General features: G+C 64.1%; 1 protein-coding gene across 3 annotated transcripts; it reads left to right on the top strand.

Annotated features, from left to right (window-relative positions):
• Positions 1-873: 873 nt before the first annotated feature.
• On the top strand, positions 874-18,509 carry ASIC1 (acid sensing ion channel subunit 1). Of its 3 annotated transcripts, XM_075133979.1 has the most exons (15): positions 877-1,238; positions 2,308-2,503; positions 2,812-2,846; positions 4,764-4,790; positions 7,752-7,763; positions 8,943-8,961; positions 15,939-16,089; positions 16,570-16,697; positions 16,918-17,068; positions 17,157-17,213; positions 17,294-17,447; positions 17,533-17,624; positions 17,878-17,957; positions 18,083-18,187; positions 18,405-18,509. In XM_075133979.1, exons 1-15 carry the CDS (start codon positions 877-879, stop codon positions 18,507-18,509), a joined length of 1,674 nt encoding a protein of 557 aa, XP_074990080.1. The 3 variants fall into 3 exon arrangements, with proteins under 3 accessions (XP_074990081.1, XP_074990080.1, XP_074990079.1); XM_075133980.1 differs by lacking the exons at positions 2,812-2,846; positions 4,764-4,790; positions 7,752-7,763; positions 8,943-8,961 and having other exon boundaries at positions 874-1,238; XM_075133978.1 differs by lacking the exons at positions 2,812-2,846; positions 4,764-4,790; positions 7,752-7,763; positions 8,943-8,961 and having other exon boundaries at positions 17,533-17,720.
• The last annotated feature ends 1,468 nt before the right edge of the window (positions 18,510-19,977 follow it).

Raw genomic sequence — 19,977 nt, 5'->3', positions numbered from 1 at the left:
TCACCAGCTCCCAGATAGCCACAGGGGGAGGTATCCATGTGTTTGGCAGGGAAGCAGCCTCCTGCTCTCCTTCCTTCTCCCCCTCTTTTCTCCTCGCACCCGGCAGCTGCCTCCTCTCCGGCGATGGTCGCCTCCGGTCCCCCTGCACGGTGCTGAGCGAGGCCCCGGCGCATCCCCGCTCCCACGCTTGCACCAAGGTACCGCCGAGGCTATTTTTATTCCCCTCTTTCTTTTCCGGTTCGCCTGCCGCTGCCGGGCTCGGTGCCTCTCGCACCCTCCGTGCCTGCGCGTCTCCCGCTCCCGTCTTCCCACCCAGCAGCGAGAGGTGGAGGGAGGCTCGTCCCAGCCCCGGCACCCGCGTCGCAGCGGCAGCCACCGTCGCGGAGCAGAACGAGCCCAGCTCTGGCCGCGGCCGCCGGCCCTGATTCCAGGTTTGCATCCTCGATTCCTTCATCTATTTGTCGATGCGCCGGTGCCATTTGGGGGAGGCGGAGGGGGACCGGGGAGGGGGGGCAGGTGGGAGGGGAGGGGTGGATACAGCGGGGTGCTGGGGGGGCACGGCACCCCAGTCCTGCCACGGGATGGGGAGGGCAGAAAGGAGGTGGGAGGGGAGGAAATGCAAGAGGCTGCACCCAAATAAATATATATATATACATGTGTGTGTGTGTATATATATACATATAGGCTTGGGGGGAAGAGCAGGGCACAGCAAAGCATCTGCCCCACGCGAGGGCTGCCGGGCGCATCCCCAGCGTCCCTGCGCGGGGGTGCTGCAGGCCGGGCAGCGGCAGCACCCACAATTTTGCCGCGGCACCGAGCACCCACGGGCTCCCTTCTCGGCAGAGTGGCCACCCCGGGGTGCCGGCGCGGACCATGATGGACCTGAAGGTGGACGAGGAGGAGGTGGACAGCGGGCAGCCGGTGAGCATCCAGGCCTTCGCCAGCAGCTCCACCCTCCACGGGCTCTCGCACATCTTCTCGTACGAGCGGCTGTCGCTGAAGCGCGTGGTCTGGGCGCTGTGCTTCCTGGGCTCGCTGGCGCTGCTCGCCCTCGTCTGCACCAACCGCATCCAGTACTACTTCCTCTACCCCCACGTCACCAAACTGGACGAGGTGGCGGCCACCAGGCTCACCTTCCCCGCCGTCACCTTCTGCAACCTCAACGAGTTTCGTTTCAGCCGGGTGACCAAGAACGACCTGTACCACGCCGGCGAGCTCCTCGCCCTGCTCAATAACAGGTGGGTGCCGGTGCTTTGAGGTGGCCTCAGGTGACATCTCCACGCGCCAGGGCAGGCCACCGCGCGTGGCCCCAGCCGCCACACCACGTGCTGGGGACGTGCGCTCCATGACTGGCGTGGGCGGCATCTCCTCAGTCTCCATGAGGAAGCGGGTCCTGAGTTAGTTCAGCTCTGCAGCTGGATGCGGCCACTGTGCGGCAACACCGGCAGCCAAGAGCCGCCAGGTCCCACTACTGCTCCCGCGCTGGGCTGCCCTGGACGGATCCGGCACGCATGGCTCCCGACCCCAGCGCGTGGCCCGTGCAGCAAGGCCAGGGCCACCCTGGGGTGCCTGCGGGGCGGATCCAGCGGCATGGCTCCAGCACCGTGTCCTGGGTGCCTGACACGTGCAGCGAGGCTGGGGATGCCAGCAGGTGAAGTCGCTGAGCATCACCCATGCACCAGGACCGGAGGTCGGTGCCATTCCTTGGGCCGTGGGGCTCTGCGGTGGCAGGCTTCACGCGGAAGCCCCTCGCCCACCCTCCTCAGCCCATCCCCATGGCTGCAGCGGCTCCTTGGTGCTGCCAGGCCGTTGCCATGAGCCTGGTGCCGGCAGCAAGGCACCTCCCTGCCCATGCCGTTTGCCAAGGGGCTTCACCGCTGCCCCCACTCGTGCCCCAGGGAGGGGTTTGCAGCCAGGAGAGCGCGGGCTGAGACCCAGCACACTCAGCCCACATCCCGGCGAGGCCACCGCCTGCAGCCGTGGTGCCACCAAAGGCACGGGGCAGGCGGCTGGGCTGGCCTCAACCAGGGCCGGTGCTGCGGGACCAGCTCTGGGGCAAGTGAGATGGGTTTGGTAGGTGGCCACTGCTGCTGCCCGCCTTCTCCTCCTCACCCACCCTCCTGCCGCCTCTCACCTGCCTCTGGGCCACTTTGTGCTGTTGAAGGCTCTGAAAATGCCATGTGGGGGTGCCTGCGACTTTGCTGAGCCTGTGCCGGGGTCGGGGCAAAAGTGAAGCCCAAATGGCTTTTGCTGGTGGGAGCAGCCGCCGTGATCAGGCCTGAGCTTCTGCCTGCTCTTTCCCTTAAGATACGAGATCCCAGACACCCAGACGGCCGATGAGAAGCAGCTGGAAATCCTGCAGGACAAGGCAAACTTCCGAAACTTCAAGCCCAAACCTTTCAACATGCTGGAGTTTTATGACCGGGCTGGCCACGACATCCGGGAGATGCTGCTGTCCTGCTTCTTCCGCGGGGAGCAGTGCACCCCCGAAGACTTCAAAGTGGTGAGTGCCCCCGCGGCCCCGGCCCAGCGCCGCGTTTCCCCCACGCAAGGAGGGTGTTTGTCCGCCTGCAGCCACTCCTGCTTCCTTTCAGCTCGGAAAGGACCGGCAGCATCTTCATTAAGGGGATGCCAGAGGATGCTGCTGGGTTTTAGAGGTCCGGGTGCTCCCCAGGAGCGCGTGCTGCTCCATGCGGCTACACGGGTGCTCCCGCGTCGGCAAAGCTCCCCGGGATCACTTGGGCTCTGCAAGGCAGGGTTGTGCATGCCGGGCTGGAAACCTCACACTGGAAACTGCCGCGCTGTGAGGAGGCACCAGTGGAAAAGCAGGGAGAGCCGCGGCGATGGCCGGCGGGGACCCGAGGGAGCCCCGCAATCCCTCGGGGAAAGCAGGTCCCGGTGGCACGGCACGGCGTTGTGCCCCGCCACGGAGGTTGCATCTCGCGCTGGTGCACGGATCCAGCGCACAATAAAGCCTTTATCCCCCTGCGGCTGCCTCTCCCCCGTCCAGCTGGGAATTAAACAGTGCCGGCTATTCGGGTGCTGCCTAATAAATTCGGCAGCCGGGGTGGCTGTTCCCGAGCTGGCTCCAGCGTGAAGCGTGCGACTCTGCGTTGTTCGGGGTCCCCGTCCTCGTCCCCAGCCTAGGGATGTCCCACTCGCATCCCACCCGAGCGAGGACAAAGCCGCCGAGCACGCCAAGGCACCGGCTGGGCGTCCGCGGAGCTGCTGCCCAGGTCCCAGCACAATTCGGGTGATTTTAATCATCTGCATTAAATTCCCTTGATAGGCTCTTTACGTAGAGCAGTTCTCTGTTGTCAACCGTCAGGCGTTTTATTTGTTAAATGGAGGCAAGTTGCAGCCCGGAGGGGGCTGGATCCTCTCCAGTGGGGCCGGGTCCCAGCCTGCGCGTGGCCACCGGCCGGTTTCAACGCCGGGCTCTTCCCGGTGCACGGTCGTGTTTTCTGCGCCGAAGCATCCTCAGGGACCCTCATCCCGGCTCCCCGCCTTCATCTGTCGGGGTCCAAATACTCTGCTTTCTGCATCCCCTCCAACCGGCAAAAGCAAAATAGACTCGCAGCTGGTTTGTTATTCCTGCCTGGATTATTCCTTGCAAGCAGGTTGGGATGATTTAATGGATTTGATTAGAAAAAGCTGGCTCTGTGCTATATTTATGTTGCTCTTTGGATTCCCCTTGCAGCCTTGCAGCGGCGGGTCTGTGCGTGGCGGGGCTGGGGCTGGGGCTGCCGGCTCGTGGGGTCCCGGCAGCCGCCCCGTCTTGCTGAGCCGTTTGGGAAACCTTTGCCCTGTCCCTGCGCGGGGGTCCCGGGACTCGCAGAAGCTTTTGGAGGGGTTTGTTTGACAGGTTCATTCCTGCCGCCTCGCTGCTCCCTCCTCCCCGCTCGGACCGCATCCCCCCGGGCTGAGCCAGGCTGGGTGCTGCTCTGGGCCTGGTGGCACCGGTCGAGGCTGGTGGGTGCTGGGGACCATCACCCGGTGATGCACCATCATCCCCCGGCCCACGGGGCCCCGGTGGGCGTCCCACCGCCCCGTGAGGGGCTGTGGTCACCTCTGCATTTCAGGAAGCCCTTTGCACCGTCCGGGCTAGTGGGATGCCCGGAGCGGGTGCGTTTGCAGCCAGCGCTGCCCCTCTCCTCTCGCTGATATAGAGGAGGTGCTGTGTCCGGAGAGGGGCCTTGCCAGGGAGGATTTTTGGGCTGCTCAGACCCCACAGGCTGGGGGGAGCTGCCTGCATGCAGGCAGGGATGCATGTCGGTCCTCGCCCTGCGCCTGTCCCCTTTGCAGCCATTTAACTTCAGTGCCATGGCCGGTGGGGACAGCCGGGGGGCCGGTGGGGACAGCCGGGGGGCGGTGGGGACAGCCGGGGGGCGGTGGGGACAGCCGGGGGGCGAGTGGCCGCCCGGGCGATGCTGGCTGCATGCTGATGCTGGCCGGCGCAGGAGGCGATGGGAAGAGCCGCGGCTCTGCCGCCAGCACCGCGGCCCCGACACGGCACGGCTGCCGCGTTATCTGTCCCCGGCAGAAGGGAGGGCTCGGGGGAGACGCGGCGAATGCAAATGAGGGGGTGCTGTAACTGAGGTATCCGGGGTGACAATGAGGTGGCAGGAGCTGCCTCCTGCCCGTGTTCCCCCTTGCACTGTCAGATGGTGGGAGAGCATCGCCGGGGGGCAGCCGCAGCAGCCCAGGGCCCCCCCACGTGCTGGGAGCACTGCCCGTGTGCCCCCCGTGATGCGCCCACCCAGCAGCATCCCCGGGGGGCTGTGGGCTGGGTCTCAGCCCCCCTTGCTCCAGCGCACGGCATCGCCCTGCAGCCAGGACAGGATCCCCCGGCACACAGGGCTCGCACCGGACGCTGTGGGGAAGCCCATCCTGGGATTATACGGGCTGTTCCCACCTCCGCTTTCATCCTGCGTCATCACCAGGCCACATCAGGGGGTCCCCGGCATTGTTCATCCCCCTCCATCTCCACCCGCCCTGGCCGGTGCACCGCAGGGTGCTCCCCAGCAGCAGCCGTGAGCGGGATGCAGGGATGCTCCAGGGACAGAGGTGGAGCTGACGGGGCTTGGACTCATCCCGTACGGGGGATTGAACCCTCTAAGAAGATCCAGGGGGAAACAATTGGCCCACCCCAGCTCTGCCCTGGCTCTTCACAGCCCCTCCAGCACCATGGAGGTGTCTGGCACCCCCAAAGCTCCCCCACTGCAGCCATCCAGGACGGGCAGGAGGACGCACAGGGAGGTGCAGCCCCAAAACCCTGGCATGGCCTTAAAGCCCGGAGGGGCAAACACAAGGCTGAGGGGCAAGTCCTGACCCCCCTCAGGATGTCCCCATCACCGGGGCTGTGCCCAGAGCCTCGCGCCCACGGGTGGGACACGGGGCGGCCGCCCGGCTCCCCTTTGCGGGGAAGGGGGAATCGCCTTCGCTGTCACCTCCGTTTCGGGACTGCGCTCCCCGACATGCTCATTAGCAGCACAGATCAATGTTTCACGCTTGCTACTTCATTATTTATAAGTTCGAGCTCTCGCTCCTCTGCGGGAACGCGCGGCCCCGCCAGCTCCCAGCTTGCGTTTCCTCTCGCTCCCCGCGCCGGCAAAGGGCCCCTGCAGCCCTGCTCATCCCCCGTGGATCTGCTCCTCGCCCAGCAAGGGAAGGGCCCAGGAGTCCTCTCTCTGGGCTCTAAACCCCATTAATTCTCTTTCCATCCCAGGGAAAAAGGAGAAACCCAGAGGATAAGCTTCCTCTCCACCCCCGTGGGACAGGAATTGGGGCTGCCCCACGTAAAACCAACATTAAACCTCGGCACGGTGCCCCACGCTCGTGAAGCCACTTTTCGGGGGTCGGTGCAGCCGGGGCGATGTGAGCAGCCGTGCATGGTGCGGTCCAATGTGCTTTTGCAGCTTTTCCTTCTCACACCCCACGAGCCCATCCCGGGGGAGAGCCACGTCCCCAACTCCTTGTCACCGTCCTGCTTCAGGGCACGGCGGCTGAGCCTGGCATGGGAGCTGGGAGCCCTGGGGCAGAGCGCACGGGACATCCTCGATAAACTGCAGAGGATTAAGACCTCTGGACCATTTCCATGAGGCTCCGGGGCTGAGCTGGCACTAGGGAGAATTGAGTTTGACATGGAGATCATGCCGCTGCCTTTTGCATTGGATTCTGCATCGTCTGCCCTGGAAATACCGTGTGCACGGAGGAAGAGCAAGGGAGGGAACAGGAAAGGTCTGGAGCAGCCCTGGCAACCCCGACCACACTCCTCCTCTCCTCCTTCCTCCCATCTCCGGAGCAATGCAGGAGCTGCTGCGGTGGAGAACGAATCCAGCGGCATCTTATTTTACCCCACTGCACCCCGTTGCACCCTGCTGAGCCTCCCCACCGCCCTTCTGAACCCCACTGCACCTTGGTGAAGCCCACTGGACCCCACTAGATCCTGCTGTGCCCCCCATACCCTGCTAAACCCCAACGCGTGCCCCTCTGCACCCCCAAAGCCTCTCTGCACCCCTCGGAACCCCCTGCACTCCAGCTGGTGTGCGTTGGGGGCCAGCTCCTGCCACCCCAGGGGCACCGTGGCCTTTCCTCCTGCAAAAAAAGCCTCGTGTCGTTCAAACCTGCCCCGCTGGTGGGTGCCAGGGTGTCCTGCAGCGCCCGTGGGAGCTCGGAGGGAGGGGTGCAATGGGGCACGCTCAGGCTGCTGGTCCCGGGGTACTCAGCCAGGGGATGCTGCTGGTCTCCCTGCTCTACCTCGACCCTCAGCCCCACGGCACCCACGCCCCAGCACCCACCGGTGGGCCCAGGCGTCCGGCCCACGGCACCCCATGGCCCCACGCGGAGCTGCGGCAGTCACGAGCCCGGGAGCCCCCCGGTGAGCGGAGCTCCCCCGCGGCGCAGCGTTAGTGGATAATCACAGAGCCGAAGTGAAAAGCATCTCCAACACAGCTGGAGAGACCGGGCGCAGGAGTTACCGATACCCAGATATTTCCTGGAGCTTTGGAGAGTTAATAAACAAACCGCATGGGCCCATCTGGCTCTGGAAAAACAACCTGGGGACCACGCGTGGGCGGCAGGGACGGCCACTGGCCCCAAATGGCATCTTCCTCCTGGTTTGGGGCCGGTCCCGGCGGCACGCCGAGCCCCGGCAGCTCCCACCACGGTGCCCGACGGAGCCGGCACGTTTACAAATTCTGTAAGACATTCAAGTGATTTATGTAAATCACTTTCAAAGCGGCACATGGGCTCCTAAATAACTTATAAGCATTTGAAACTGCTCACATGTATTTGTTATTTCTGAGTGGCGATTCACCTCCAGCGTCCCGGCGGTTCTCCCCGGGGCCCGGCTGCGTCATCCCCACCTGCATCAGCTGCAAACTCCCGGCTGGGCTCCCTCTCTGCATCGGTCTCTCTCTGCTGTCGAACGACAGCATCGTTTGACCCCAGAGGTTGCATCGTTTTCCAGATGAACGAAGCAAACCCGGCGCGACATGGGCTGCCTGGTGCAAAATAATTGGAGGTGATGGAGCAGAGGAGCAGCCACGCACGGGGCCGCAGCCGCGGCTGGGACCGCAGCCGTTTGCTGGCGGTGACTCGGCTCTCCCAGAAGCGCAGTGGGTCGGGAGCGCCCCGACTCTGTCAGCTCATCTGCAGCTCGGAGGCTTTCGAGTATCATGGTTTTTTGCTCAAAGCAAATCATCCAGAAAGCAGCCGTGAGCCGTTTAGCCCTCGGGCGCGGAGCAGAGACACCAGCGAGCGTTGCTCCTCGGCTGCCTCCTTTCCCCAGCGTCATCCAAGCTTTTCCAGGCTCGACCGCTCGTGGGGTGCAGACGGAAGGATCGGGGATCCCTCGGCTGCTCGTGGCCTTGCCCACCCCGTGCTGACGCTAACGTGGAGATGGCAAGCCTTGTTTGAAGCCAGTTGCATTTCACACTCATTCTGCGGCAGGACAGCGATGCCGCGATGCGACCCCCGCGCCGTTTCTGCGCGCCACCGAACCCACCATGATCTTGGCCGAGCCGGCGCAGAAGAGGGTGAGGAACAAGCGGGCTGAGGACATCGGCGCTGGGCACGGCACGGTGGGAGGCTGACGCGTGCCTGTGCCTCGCAGCCGCTTCATTAGCGGCTCTGCAATGGAGCAGGTAAATCATTTAGCGCGTCGAACCTCTAAGCACTGAACAACATCGCTCCCGCCCGCCCCGGCAGGCGATTAGGAAAGGAGAGAGAAGGACGTGCAGGATCGGGATCAGACCCAGCCGGGGGCCACTTAGTCCCTGGCCCTGCCCAGAGGCAATGTCCAGCCCCAGCAGCGAGCAGAGCCGTGCCAGAGCCACAGTGCGCAGCAGCACCGCCCGCACAGGAGCGCTGTGCACACCCGGAGGTGTCGTGCGCGCCCAAACCGCTTTGCGCACCCAGATATACCATGCACACCCCGAGGTGTCACGCCCACCCAAAGCACCTTGCCCACCCCGAGGTGTCGCATCAAGAGCGCAGATGCACTTCAGGCCATTCCTGCTCCTCTTGTGATGCCTTTGCACATGAAGAATCATTAACAAATGAATTATTAATTATTATTAATAAGCTTTAATGGCATCTGTGGCTGCTGGAAGAGATGAGGAGGCTTTCAAGTGCTGCCCGGCCACAACGGAGGCAAGGATGTCACGGCTGCGGACGGGGTACCCGGGGCACGTGTGCCCCACGGATGCCAGCCCCCAAGGGAGCCGCAGGCTGGAAATGCAGCCCTGGACCACCGCCAGCACAGGGTACTTTTCTAAATTATTCCCCCTTAATCTCCCTTCGGTCTTTATCCGAGGCCCAGGCTGAGCGGCAGCGAGGCGCACGGCGCCTTTGCCGACTGGGGGGATTTCAAGGAATCTGCCCAGGAAACCTCCTGGTGCCATTTTCCCTCTCTCCCTCCGACATCAAGTGGGGAGAAGCCGGGACGGAGGGAGGCAGGTCCCCCGAGCGTGCAGAGCCCCGCAGGAGGCACAGATCTCCACAGGGAGATCTGGAAAATTAACTGTCTCGTGGCCTTTTGCCTCGGTTTTAATTTATCTGGCTTTTTATAGACGCCTTTGTTTTATCGCCTGCAGAGAGTTTGGCCAGAGCCAGGGCTCTCTAAGCAGCAGGCATCACTGCAATTCCTGCAACAACCGTGACTGAAGAAGCTCCTCACCATCTCAGGCTCTTATTTATTTATACGGGCCCTGACACTTGGATATTATAACCTTTTATTTATTTTTTTGGACTTTTTTTTCGCTGTACGGAAGGTTTGGTGCTTTTGCATCCAGGCTCTCACCGCGAGGACAGAGATGGGGCACGGGGCGGCGCTGGGGCAGGGTGCTCCCCACTCACCCTCCGGTTTGTCAGGGATTTTAAGCCCCCCGCTCCTTGCTCTCCCGGCAGCCTCATGGCCCAGTAAAGCGACAGGGAGACCCGTCCAGAGCAGCCCACGCGGGGGCTGTGTAACCACCCCGCTTGGATTAGATTAGATTTGAAAACCGTGATGCGTGCAGAGCCAGAGCGAGCGAACACAGCAAGAAAACCAGATAGGAATACAATTTTTTTTTCGCCCCACCAATAAAACCATCAGCTTGAATCTGCTTGCATGAGCTGTCTAAGCAATTGTGAAGGATGTCGGAGAAAATTGCAACCTTCTTATGGGTAATTCGTGATCGGCAGAAAACACGGAAAGGCACTGGGATAAGTGTCCACGGAGAACAATCCCAGCCGCCCGGGAATTAGCGGCACCTCAGCAGCATCCTCCGCATCCCGGCACAGCAGGAACCGGCACAGTCCCGTGTCCCCTCCATGGCCCGAAGGGGCACCGCCGACGGGAAACTCACCCAGAAAGCTCTCAGCATTACAAACCGTTTCAATTATAGGAGCCTAAACAGATCCCTGCAAGAAGGATAAGGTGGCTGTGGGAGCCATCACAGCGGATGCACGGCGAAGGGCCCGGCCGCAGGTACACGCTCGACCGCCCGCGGAGCTGCGGGGGCCCCGGCTGAGCGCCCCGGGGACCCCGAGCCAGCGGGGCCACAGGTGCCTCTGTGCCGGGGCAGCAGCACCAGCACCCGGCTGGGCTGGCTGGGAAGCGCTCGGCAGCGCTGGCCCAGGGAAGCTTTGAAAGATTAATGGAGTTTAAATGGAAGCGTTTGGAGAGGAGATAAGGCTCATCTGATATGAAATCATATGGAACAACGGGAGCCAGGGAGGCCCCGGGTCCATAATGAAGTCCACTTAACACATTACTCACCGTATCGTGCTTTTTATTAAAGCCCTGTGCTGCAGGTGCTGGGTCTGCGGCCAACAACCCGGGGCAGGATGGCACAGGGGCCCGGAGCACCCGACCCCTCCACCCTGCCCCTGCAGCCGGGACCGAGCGCGCCAGCCCTGCACGGTCCCAAAAAGGGACCTTTGGTTTCCCGTCCCCTGCACGAGCCAGGGACGGGGCTCCCGCATCGCCCAGCGCCGCGGCTTCACCGGTCCCCACGGCTGGGGCTGGGCTGCCTGGGCCCGTGGGGACGGGGTGGAGAGGAGGCGGAGGTGGGGAATACTACAGGGGAAAAACTCCTTTTTAATCATCAATTTTTCTGCATTAGAATGTGACATGCTAATCCACTGCGAAGCGTCTAATCTGGGGGATAAAGGGCCGGATAACACAAGCTGCGCCCGGCTTGGCTGGTGGAGTGAGCAGAGGCAAGGTGGCAGCATCTGATAAGGGGTGGCAGGATTAGTCCCGGCAGAGATCCCGGCTGCCCGGGCAATCCCACCTTGCTTGGCTGCCCCGACTCTGCCTCTCCCCAGGGTCGGGGAGGGGATCTGCAGCCGCGGAGCTGTCTTGAAGCGGCTCATCCTGCCCAGAGCAGCGATGGAGGCACTGCCGGTGCCACCACCAACATCTGGGCAGCTCCGGGAGCTGGAAAGCACCTGCATGGTCCAAGGCACGTTGCAAACCTGATTTTTCTCCCCTCCAGTGCAATGCACGCGGCTGCATCACGGGAGCGGGACAGCACAGCTGCAGGGTGCCCATCTGCCCCATCAAAAATCCATCCCCCAAACCCTGCTCCTGGCTGCTGTGGGCTTGCACCTCATCCCATCCCTTCCCACCGGTCAGCTCCGATCTCCGGGCACCCCCAGGGACGATGCAGGCAGCTCGGTCCCTGGCAGGGACGCGCCGCGGCCCGTTACAAAACCGAGCGGGTCCAGCTGCCGGGGCGCTTTCTGCGACAGCCTCCCCGGGGCTGGGCTGCCGCTTGCAGGCCTGGGATAACAGAGCTTGCAATGTTGTTTGCTCCTCGCCTCCTCGGGGATTGGTTTATCTCTATGAATAACTCCATCCCGGCTTTGATCTCCTCTGCCATTAAAGCGTGACAGGCTGTGAAATGTGCTGTTGCTGCCGTCAAATCCCCCTCCTGCTTCCCCCGCCGCCGCCTCCGTGCTCCCCCGCTCCGGGGAACCTCCTTTCCCCGGCCTGTGACGAGCTGCAAAGCAGCGAGCGGGGCCAAACTGCCCCGGGACAGCGGCCAAACACCATGCCAGAGCCAGGAAAAACCAGGCTATTTCCACCATCCCGCGTCCCTCGCTGCGGCAGGGAGGAGGGCATCGAGCATCCCTGGTCCCCAGCGGTGGGTCGGGGTGTGGCGGCATCATCCCAGCACGCGCCGCCACGGGGGCTGATGTCACGGCTAATTATAGCATCCCCCATCCCTCTCCCCCGCCAAAGCTTTACCTGAGAGAGGGTAAAAATAACTCCTGGTGAGGGAGGAGCTGGAACGAGCCCAAGGACTCCTCCAGCATCTCCAAAACTTACACAAACCAGGACGGCACCCCCCTTGCCTGCAACCTGGGGACACGGCCGCAGTTTGTCCCCAGTCGTGGAGTCAGGACACGCTCCTCTGAGTGCTGGTGGCACCGTGCTCCGGGCTGTGACTGTCCCCGCTCACCTTCCCCCCGGCTCGAGTGTCAGCTCTGGGACAGGCGCTGTAACCGGAGCCAGGGCAGCGCTCATCCTCGCCGCCCCGCACGGCTGCTGGGAACCGGCCCTGGCACTCTCCGCAAGCTGTTTAAGCCGAGCAAGGCAGGTTAATGGCCCCAGCCGATGATGGAGTGTTTTCATTACAGCATCTCCCTCTCCCTGCTGCAGTTGCTTCCAAGAAGACACATTAAACCTCCCCGTGCCATGGGACTGGATCAGCCCCTCGCTCGCACCATCAGGGACTGACCCACGGGGCCCCGGGCAGCACCGCTCACCTGCCAGGGCTGTTTTCCTTCTTCTCCTCTCCCTCCTACAGATGTTGCACAGAAACTCCCTGTCCCGGAGCTGGGGAACACCAGAAATGCCACCCCGACCCCGCCAGCTCGTACCTGCTCGCTCCCTGCCAAAAGCATCCTCTAGTACCAGTCTGTGCGTGATCAGCCCAGCTTGCTCCCAGCTTGCTCCCAGCTTGCTCCCAGCTTGCTCCCAGCTTGCTCCCACATGGCTGAGCCAGCCCAATGCCCCCAAACCCCCTCCCAGGTGAAGCCCTGATGCCTTTATAGCCCAGCCCTGCTCATGGCGCAGCTGCAGCTCATCTCCGTCAAAGGCAAAGGGCCGGGGTGTGACCTGGTCCCCATGGCATGGTGGCTCCCAGCCACCCAATCCGCCTCCCTGGTCCCATTTTCCAGGATGAGTTTCCAGCTCAGACTCTCTGGGTTGCTCCCAAAAGGTGCGACCTTGCTCTCAGCTTTATGAAATTTCATCCCGTGGCTCTGGTGCTCGTCCCCAAGGTCACCCACCCTTTCTCCCAGGCGCTGACAGCATCCCCAGCTTTGTGGCAACTGCCAGCGTCCCTCTTACACAAGGGCCCTATTGGGAATATCGAGCTTAGGGAGCCCCAGAACGGACCCTTGAGGGACAACCCGCTGTCACATCATCCGTCATAACCTCTCGTTGACCCGGCTGAGCCTGCCCTGCCCGGGGTCCCCAGTGCATGCCCTGCCCATTGCACCGGCATCACTTGCTCGGGGAGAGCAGATAACTTCGCACCAGTATCAGATCAGATTTGTACAAGTTTCCTGGTTGCATTTGTCCACCCGGTTTGGTGGTGCCCGTGTCCACGAGCCGGGAAGTGCTCAGGGACCGGGGGCCCTGTGGTGCATGCGGGGAAGGAAGCACAGCAGCCGAACCAGCGGACTGGGGCATGCTCATCGCACCCGGGCATCGGCCAAAACCACCCCTCCAGCTCTTGCGCATCAAAGCGCTGCCGTATTTAGATGCTCCCCTTCCCCTTGGGCCAGCGATGGCGGCTGCGGTGCTGGGATGGGGCTGGAGATTGCTCTGTGGTTGCATCGGATGCTTTTATGAAGTGCTGAGTGCAGGAAAAAAGCAAACCGCAAGAAGGGGCTGTGCTGCTGCAGGGCTGCAGGGAGGAGATGCCTTTGCTCCCGGCAGCCAGCCCGGCTGCCGGCCCCATCCCACCACCCCACGTCGGGGCTGCCTCCCCAGGACCCCCAGCCCCAGCCGGCTCAGCAGCACGAGGCCCGGGCGCCGTCCCCGCGGGAAGTGGTGGCTCCCCGTGCCCCGTGGGGACCCAGAGCACGAGGTGACGCACCGTGCGCTGCCTGCGCTCTGCAGGAGGAATCGTCACCTGAACCATGGCAGCGCCCAAATCCTGCCAGAAACAGCCCTGGCTTGGAGGAGGACGGACCTCGCACCGCTCCGGACATCGCCTTTGCCGGATCCTCCCGTGCACGTGCCGCTGCCCGGCGGCACGGGGAGATGAGCCCGCAGGGACGGGTGCTGCCAGGGCAGGATGAGCACCGCAAGAGCTTGGGGACACCACAGCATCCTTCCGCCCTCGCCGGCACCACTTGGGCGGGCGCTGCAGCAGGACGATGTCACAGGCATTTTGGGAAAACCTCTGGCTCCAGCTGCCCCGATGAAGAGCCCGAGAGCCTGGCATATGGCGGCTCCGGAAACAGCCTGGCACCCGGCGGGGAGGGCCTGGCCGGAGCAGCCGGTCGGGCTGCCAGGGCCGTGCTGCCCCGCAGTGAGGATGGAGGATGCGGTGTGGGTACGCAGCACGGCGGGTGCCTGCACGCACACCCGTGCACACCCGTGTTCGCCGGACCTGGCAGCCCCTCAGGCCCCCCAGGCAGCACCAGGAGCTCCCAACACCTCCAGAAGCACGTCTGGTGCTTCTGGAGCCGGCGATGTCTCTCCTCCGTCCTGCCAGCCGCAGCCGGCCGGTCCCGGGGGACCTGGGGAGCCCGCAGAACCGCCCCTCGCTCCTCCTCTCCTCCTCCCTGCTCCTGATATACCCTCCTCTCTCCGTCCCCTCTGAGCATCCCTCTGCTCCTCTCCCTCACTCCCGCTCGCCTCTCGCTCCTTTTCCCTTCTCCGTTTCTCTTCTCTGAAACTTGCCGCTTCCTCCTTCCCTGCTCTCCCCCAGCCCCTCTCATCCACACCCCGAGGATCCGACCCACCGTCGAAGACCCCCAGGCTGTGGCAGGGCGGGGGCCAGGACCCCCACGCCGGAGCCGGGACCTCCAGACTGCAGCTGGGACCCCCACGCTGGACAATGCCTCTCCAGATATTCTGCACCGTCTCCTTCTCCAGCGAGGAAAGACCAAGAGATGCTGCAGCCACCGGGAGGGGAGAGGATGGAGCAGACGAGTTCCTGTATGGGCAGGAGGAGGATGAAGAGGAGGAGGAGGACGCGGGGGCAGCCACGGACTTCGTGGCCTTTGCCAGCAGCTGCACGCTGCACGGGCTGAGCCACATCTTTGTGGAGGGCAGCCTGGGCGCTCGGCAGGCGCTCTGGGCGCTGGCCTTCCTCCTCTCCCTCTCCGTCTTCCTCTACCAGGTGGCCGACCGCATCGTCTACTACCTGGAGTACCACCACGTCACGCTGCTCGGCGAGGAGGACAGCCCCGAGATGACCTTCCCCGCCGTCACCTTCTGCAACATCAACCGTGTGCGGGTCTCACAGCTCAGCCACGAGGACCTGCTCTACCTGGCCCCCCTGGTCAACTACGAGCCCGGCATGGAGCTGGGCTTCACCCCAGCCCAGCCCGGTCCCGGGGATGAGGACGAGCCCCTAAATTTGTACGGGTTTTTTAACCGCACTTGCCACCAGCTGGAGGACATGCTGCTGAGCTGCAGCTACCGGGGCAAGCAGTGCGGCCCTGGCGACTTCGCGGCGGTGAGTAGCCCCAAGGCAGCCAGGCACGGGGAGCAGCTCCGGCCGGCATCGTGTCGGTTCAGGCATGGCAGGCGGCGCTCAGGGACAGGCTGATATTTCAGCCCCGTCCGCTGGCACCCGGGCGTCTCGCTGGAGTTGGGGACGGCACCGGCTGCGGAGACCCGCTGGCAGGACACGGAGAGCAGCCCCAGGGCTGTGCTTGCAGAGGAGGTGCCTGGCACCTCCATCCTGGCATCACCACCGCATGGGGCACCATGCAGCGTGCAGCCCACTGGCCTCGCATGCCCCTTGCCCGGGCTGGCAGCAGCTCAGCAGCATGGAGACACGCCGGCTGCCGGGGGCGTTGGCTGGAACGGCCGAGGAGGGATGCGGGGTTCAGGATCCCTCCCATCATGGAGGAGGGCTTGGAGGAGGCGCTGGTGCAGGCGTAGGGCTGAGTGCCGCCGTCTCGGGGAGCTGGGGCTGCCGTGGGGTCTGCGGGGTCGAGGTGCTGTAAATCTGCAAGGTGTCTCCTCCGAGCCCATGCCATCCCTGTGCCTTGCTGGGGAACGTCTCCTCCTCTACCGGGGCAAAGACAGGCAGTCCCAACAGTAAGAGACACCCCGTAGGGCTGGAGCCTGGCTTGGATCGTGCCCCCAGGCTGGGGACGGCTGTGTTTCGGGGCTGGTGATGCCCTCCCGGCTCCGTGCTGTGGTGCCGGCAGCAGTTTGGTGCCCAGCCTCAGCCCCATGTCTTCTCCTGCAGGTCTTCACCCGCTATGGGAAGTGCTACACCTTCAACGCGGGGCAGGACGGGAAGCCCCGGCTCATCACCATGAAGGGGGGCACCGGCAATGGCCTGGAGATCATGCTGGACATTCAGCAGGACGAGTACCTGCCAGTGTGGGGGGAAACAGGTAACCCACTGCCTCAGCGGCTCTGCCAGCTGGTCCGCTCGGTCACCGGCAGCTCCTGGGGTACTTCCCAGCCCCTTCCCAGCTCCAGACCCCACAGGTCCACGTCCCTCAGGCTCCCTCCTCTTCCCTCCTTCCGTTTCTCATCACTTCGGGTCCTTTTCTTTCCTTTTTCCTCCTTGTCTTTGCTCTTCGCCATGGCAACTCCCCATCGCTTTAGACAAGCAGACATCACTTGTTTATAAATAGAGGCAAACACTTTCCCCGCTGCTCTCCCCGGGTGCTGGAGCGGGAGGGTCAGAGGCGGAGGGGACAAGGACATGGTGTGGCAAAGGGGTGGACAGATGGATGGACACGTGAACGAATGAATTCCCCCAGGGGAAGGGTGGGAGACAGGAGAAGAGGTCCCTCTTGCAGCAGGCTCGGCGCAGCCCTGCAGAGCGGGGCACAGTGCCATGCTCACCCCGCTTCTCTCTGCCGCAGATGAGACCTCGTTTGAAGCCGGGATCAAGGTGCAGATCCACAGCCAGGACGAGCCCCCGCTGATCGACCAGCTGGGCTTCGGGGTGGCTCCTGGCTTCCAGACCTTCGTGTCCTGCCAGGAGCAGCGGGTAGGGACTGGAGGGGTCTGGGAGGCTCCCTCCCACCCTGCACTGTGGGCCAGACCTGCTGCGGGACGCTGAGCCTCCTCCCCGTGCCCCTGTCCCCTGCCTCCATGTCGGACGGAGAGGGGGACCCGGCCCTGGGGACCGACGCAGCGAGGTCTGTCCCCCCGCCATGCCAGGGGCCGGTGGGCTTCTCTCCTCACTCCCGGCTTCTGCCCCCTCCCAGCTCATCTACCTGCCACCTCCCTGGGGCGACTGCAAGGCCGTGGCGGGCGACTCGGAGTTTTACGACACCTACAGCATCACCGCCTGCCGCATCGACTGCGAGACCCGCTACCTGGTGGAGAACTGCAACTGCCGCATGGTGCACATGCCAGGTGAGCCCGCGCGCGGCAGGGTCCGGCGCCCGCCGGGCTCAGCCCGCAGACACGGTCCCAGCGTGAACTTGCGTTCTCTCCCCTCCAGGCGATGCCCCTTACTGCACCCCGGAGCAGTACAAGGAGTGCGCGGATCCGGCCTTAGGTGAGGCTGCCCGGCCCTCTGGGACTGAGCGGGGGGTGTTGGGTTTCTCCATCTCTCCGTCCCCCTCTCTCCCTGCCCAGATTTCCTGGTGGAGAAGGACAACGAGTACTGCGTCTGCGAGATGCCTTGCAACGTGACCCGCTACGGCAAAGAGCTCTCCATGGTGAAGATCCCCAGCAAGGCCTCCGCCAAGTACCTGGCCAAGAAGTACAACAAGTCGGAGCAGTACATCGGGTAACGTGCTGCGGCCACGGCGATGGGGCGGCATCTTGCCCCTCCCTCCCAAATACCAGCCTGATGCCGCTTATGTCCTGCACAGGGAGAACATCCTGGTGCTGGATATCTTCTTTGAAGCCCTGAACTACGAGACGATCGAGCAGAAGAAGGCGTACGAGGTGGCCGGCTTGCTGGGTGAGTGTTGGTGGCTGTGCTGGGGGCCCTGCGGAGCACCCAGCCAGCATCCTCCAACAAGGTGGTCTCCCCGTGCACCACCGCCCTGTTCCCGAGGCACCGGGATGTGCCGACAGCGTGGATGCAGAGCAGGGCACTCCACTGCCGTGGCCAGGCACCAGTCACAGCAGTGATGAGTTCTGCCCTTTCTCTGCTCCCTCTGCCACCGGACGCCGGACTCGCGCCGCCCTGATGGCTTCCCTCTCCTCTGCAGGTGACATTGGAGGGCAGATGGGGCTGTTCATCGGGGCCAGTATCCTCACAGTACTGGAGCTGTTCGACTACGCCTATGAGGTGAGTGTCTGCCATCCCACGGCTGCGAGGCGTCCCAGGTTATCCTGGAGCACCAAAACGCTCATGTGGGACATGGGGAAGAGCCGCCCATGAGCCCCCACGGTGCTGAAATCCGCCTCTCGCAGGTGATAAAGCACCGGCTGTGCCGGCGGGGCAAGTGCCGCAAGAACCACAAGAGGAACAACACGGACAAGGGCGTCGCGCTGAGCATGGACGACGTGAAACGCCATGTAAGTGCCGGACATGCCACGGGAGCTGCTGGTCCCCTCTTGCAGCTCGGAGGCTGCCCCAGATGTGTCGTGGGGTGGGGGGTCACCGTTTTGGGGGGCACTTGGGAAAGGAGCAGAGGCACCAGGCGGAGATGCTGTGGGCAGACAGGTCTCGCTCTCTGCGGGGCTCTGGGTGAAACCAGTGACCCCAGCGTCCCGTCCATCTTCTGCCCCGCAGAATCCCTGTGAAAGCATACGGGGCCACCCGGCAGGCATGACGTACGCAGCCAACATCCTACCTCATCACCCGGCCCGGGGCACCTTTGAGGACTTCACCTGCTAACCGACGTCTGGATGTACAACCTGAGCTACCAAAGCCCTCCGGAGAGCTGCCCTTCTCCCTGCGAGCACCAGCGGAGAGACACATCTAGGGGACCTTGCTCCTCGCCACGGTGGGACACGGACAAGAGCGACGGCCTCGGATTTCGGGGCAGGCGGTCGGGTGGGGTCATGCTCGAACCCGGCACGCAGCCCCCGCGGCAGCTGCTCCGCGCCTGCCCCGCCAGTTCAGAGACTCGAGGACGCTCCAGCCCAGCCATCCTCGCGGCGCGGGGAGCGACACGCACAGCGGGCTGGGGCACGGGCCTGCCCCGTCTCCTCCCCTCGGCTCCCCTCGGCCTTTTTAACTAGAAACCCAGAAGCCAAGAAGAAGCAGCCATTCGGCCGCAAAGTCTCCATCCACAGCCCTGTCCGTCTGTCCGTCCATTGTCTCCACGCCCATCCTGCTCCAACGCCTTGGCCGGCGCTTGCTGGGACCCCCGTGCCCGGCAGGAGGGGTCATCGAGGAACCCCACGGCGTGCCCGGCAGGCGCGGCAGCGGGTTCGGCAGTCCCAGGAGAGCCTCGCTGTCCCCTGGGACCGCGGTGGCCCGCAGCCTGCGCTCGCCTGGGCACTCCTGGCCACTCCGTGCGCATGAAGACGGGGCACCTCCACCTCTCCGAAACGTCTTCCTCGGCACCCTGCCCCAGGGACGGTGGTGCCCGGCCACCGAGCTTGCTGGCCGGCTGCGAGCACCAGAGGGGACTCGGCCGGGGCACGTCACCTCGGCACTGAAGACCCCACCGCCCGGGCACTCTCCCTCGGGTCGGGCGATGGTGTGGTCTCCCTGCCCCTCTCTCCTGGGCTCCACGCAGCCTGGCCAGCGCCAGCCCTGCCCCGCAGTCCCTCCTGTCCCCAGGGAACCTGGGGCTACCCCGTGCGGCCCCCAAAAACAGCCATCCTTGGGGAGAAAGGCAGAAGGAAAACTCCTGGCCCCCACTTCAGCTGCAGCCACCGGCCCGGCTCGGCCAGGGGCACCACGAGGGGCAGCCCCTTGGCACCGCTTTGGCCAGGCGGGCACGGGAGCCCCAACGCCAAAAGGGTTCATAGGTTGAGGGACACCCCATGGCACAGGGTGCTCTGGTCCACGGGACCGCAGGCTCCCGCCCCGCTGAACCCCCCGACAGCAGCTGCCCCCGGGCACCGCGAGCCCTGGGCATCGTCGGGGCGCCCGCCGGCTCGCTGCCCCGGGACCGCCGCTGCTCCTCCCGTCACTGCCCTCTCCCCGGCACGCAGAGACCTGCCCTGGCAGCCGGGGTCCGGCCGTCCGGCACTGGCCGAGTCTCTGTTCCCCGGGCCCGCAAGCGCACCGCCATTTCGCTCGAGGGTCACTGGAAATTGGCCTCCCCCAGCCCCCGCCGGCCCCCAGGCCCCACACATCAAGCAAGAGCCCTCCCAGGGCTGAAGTGCTACTTATCTTTAAGAGCTTTTGC

The sequence above is a fragment of the Calonectris borealis genome, chromosome 30 (assembly GCF_964195595.1).
Source record: "Calonectris borealis chromosome 30, bCalBor7.hap1.2, whole genome shotgun sequence".
NCBI classification, from domain to species: domain Eukaryota; kingdom Metazoa; phylum Chordata; class Aves; order Procellariiformes; family Procellariidae; genus Calonectris; species Calonectris borealis.
The sequence above is the reverse complement of the archived record's forward strand: the minus strand, read 5'-3'. Positions and strand labels throughout refer to the sequence as shown.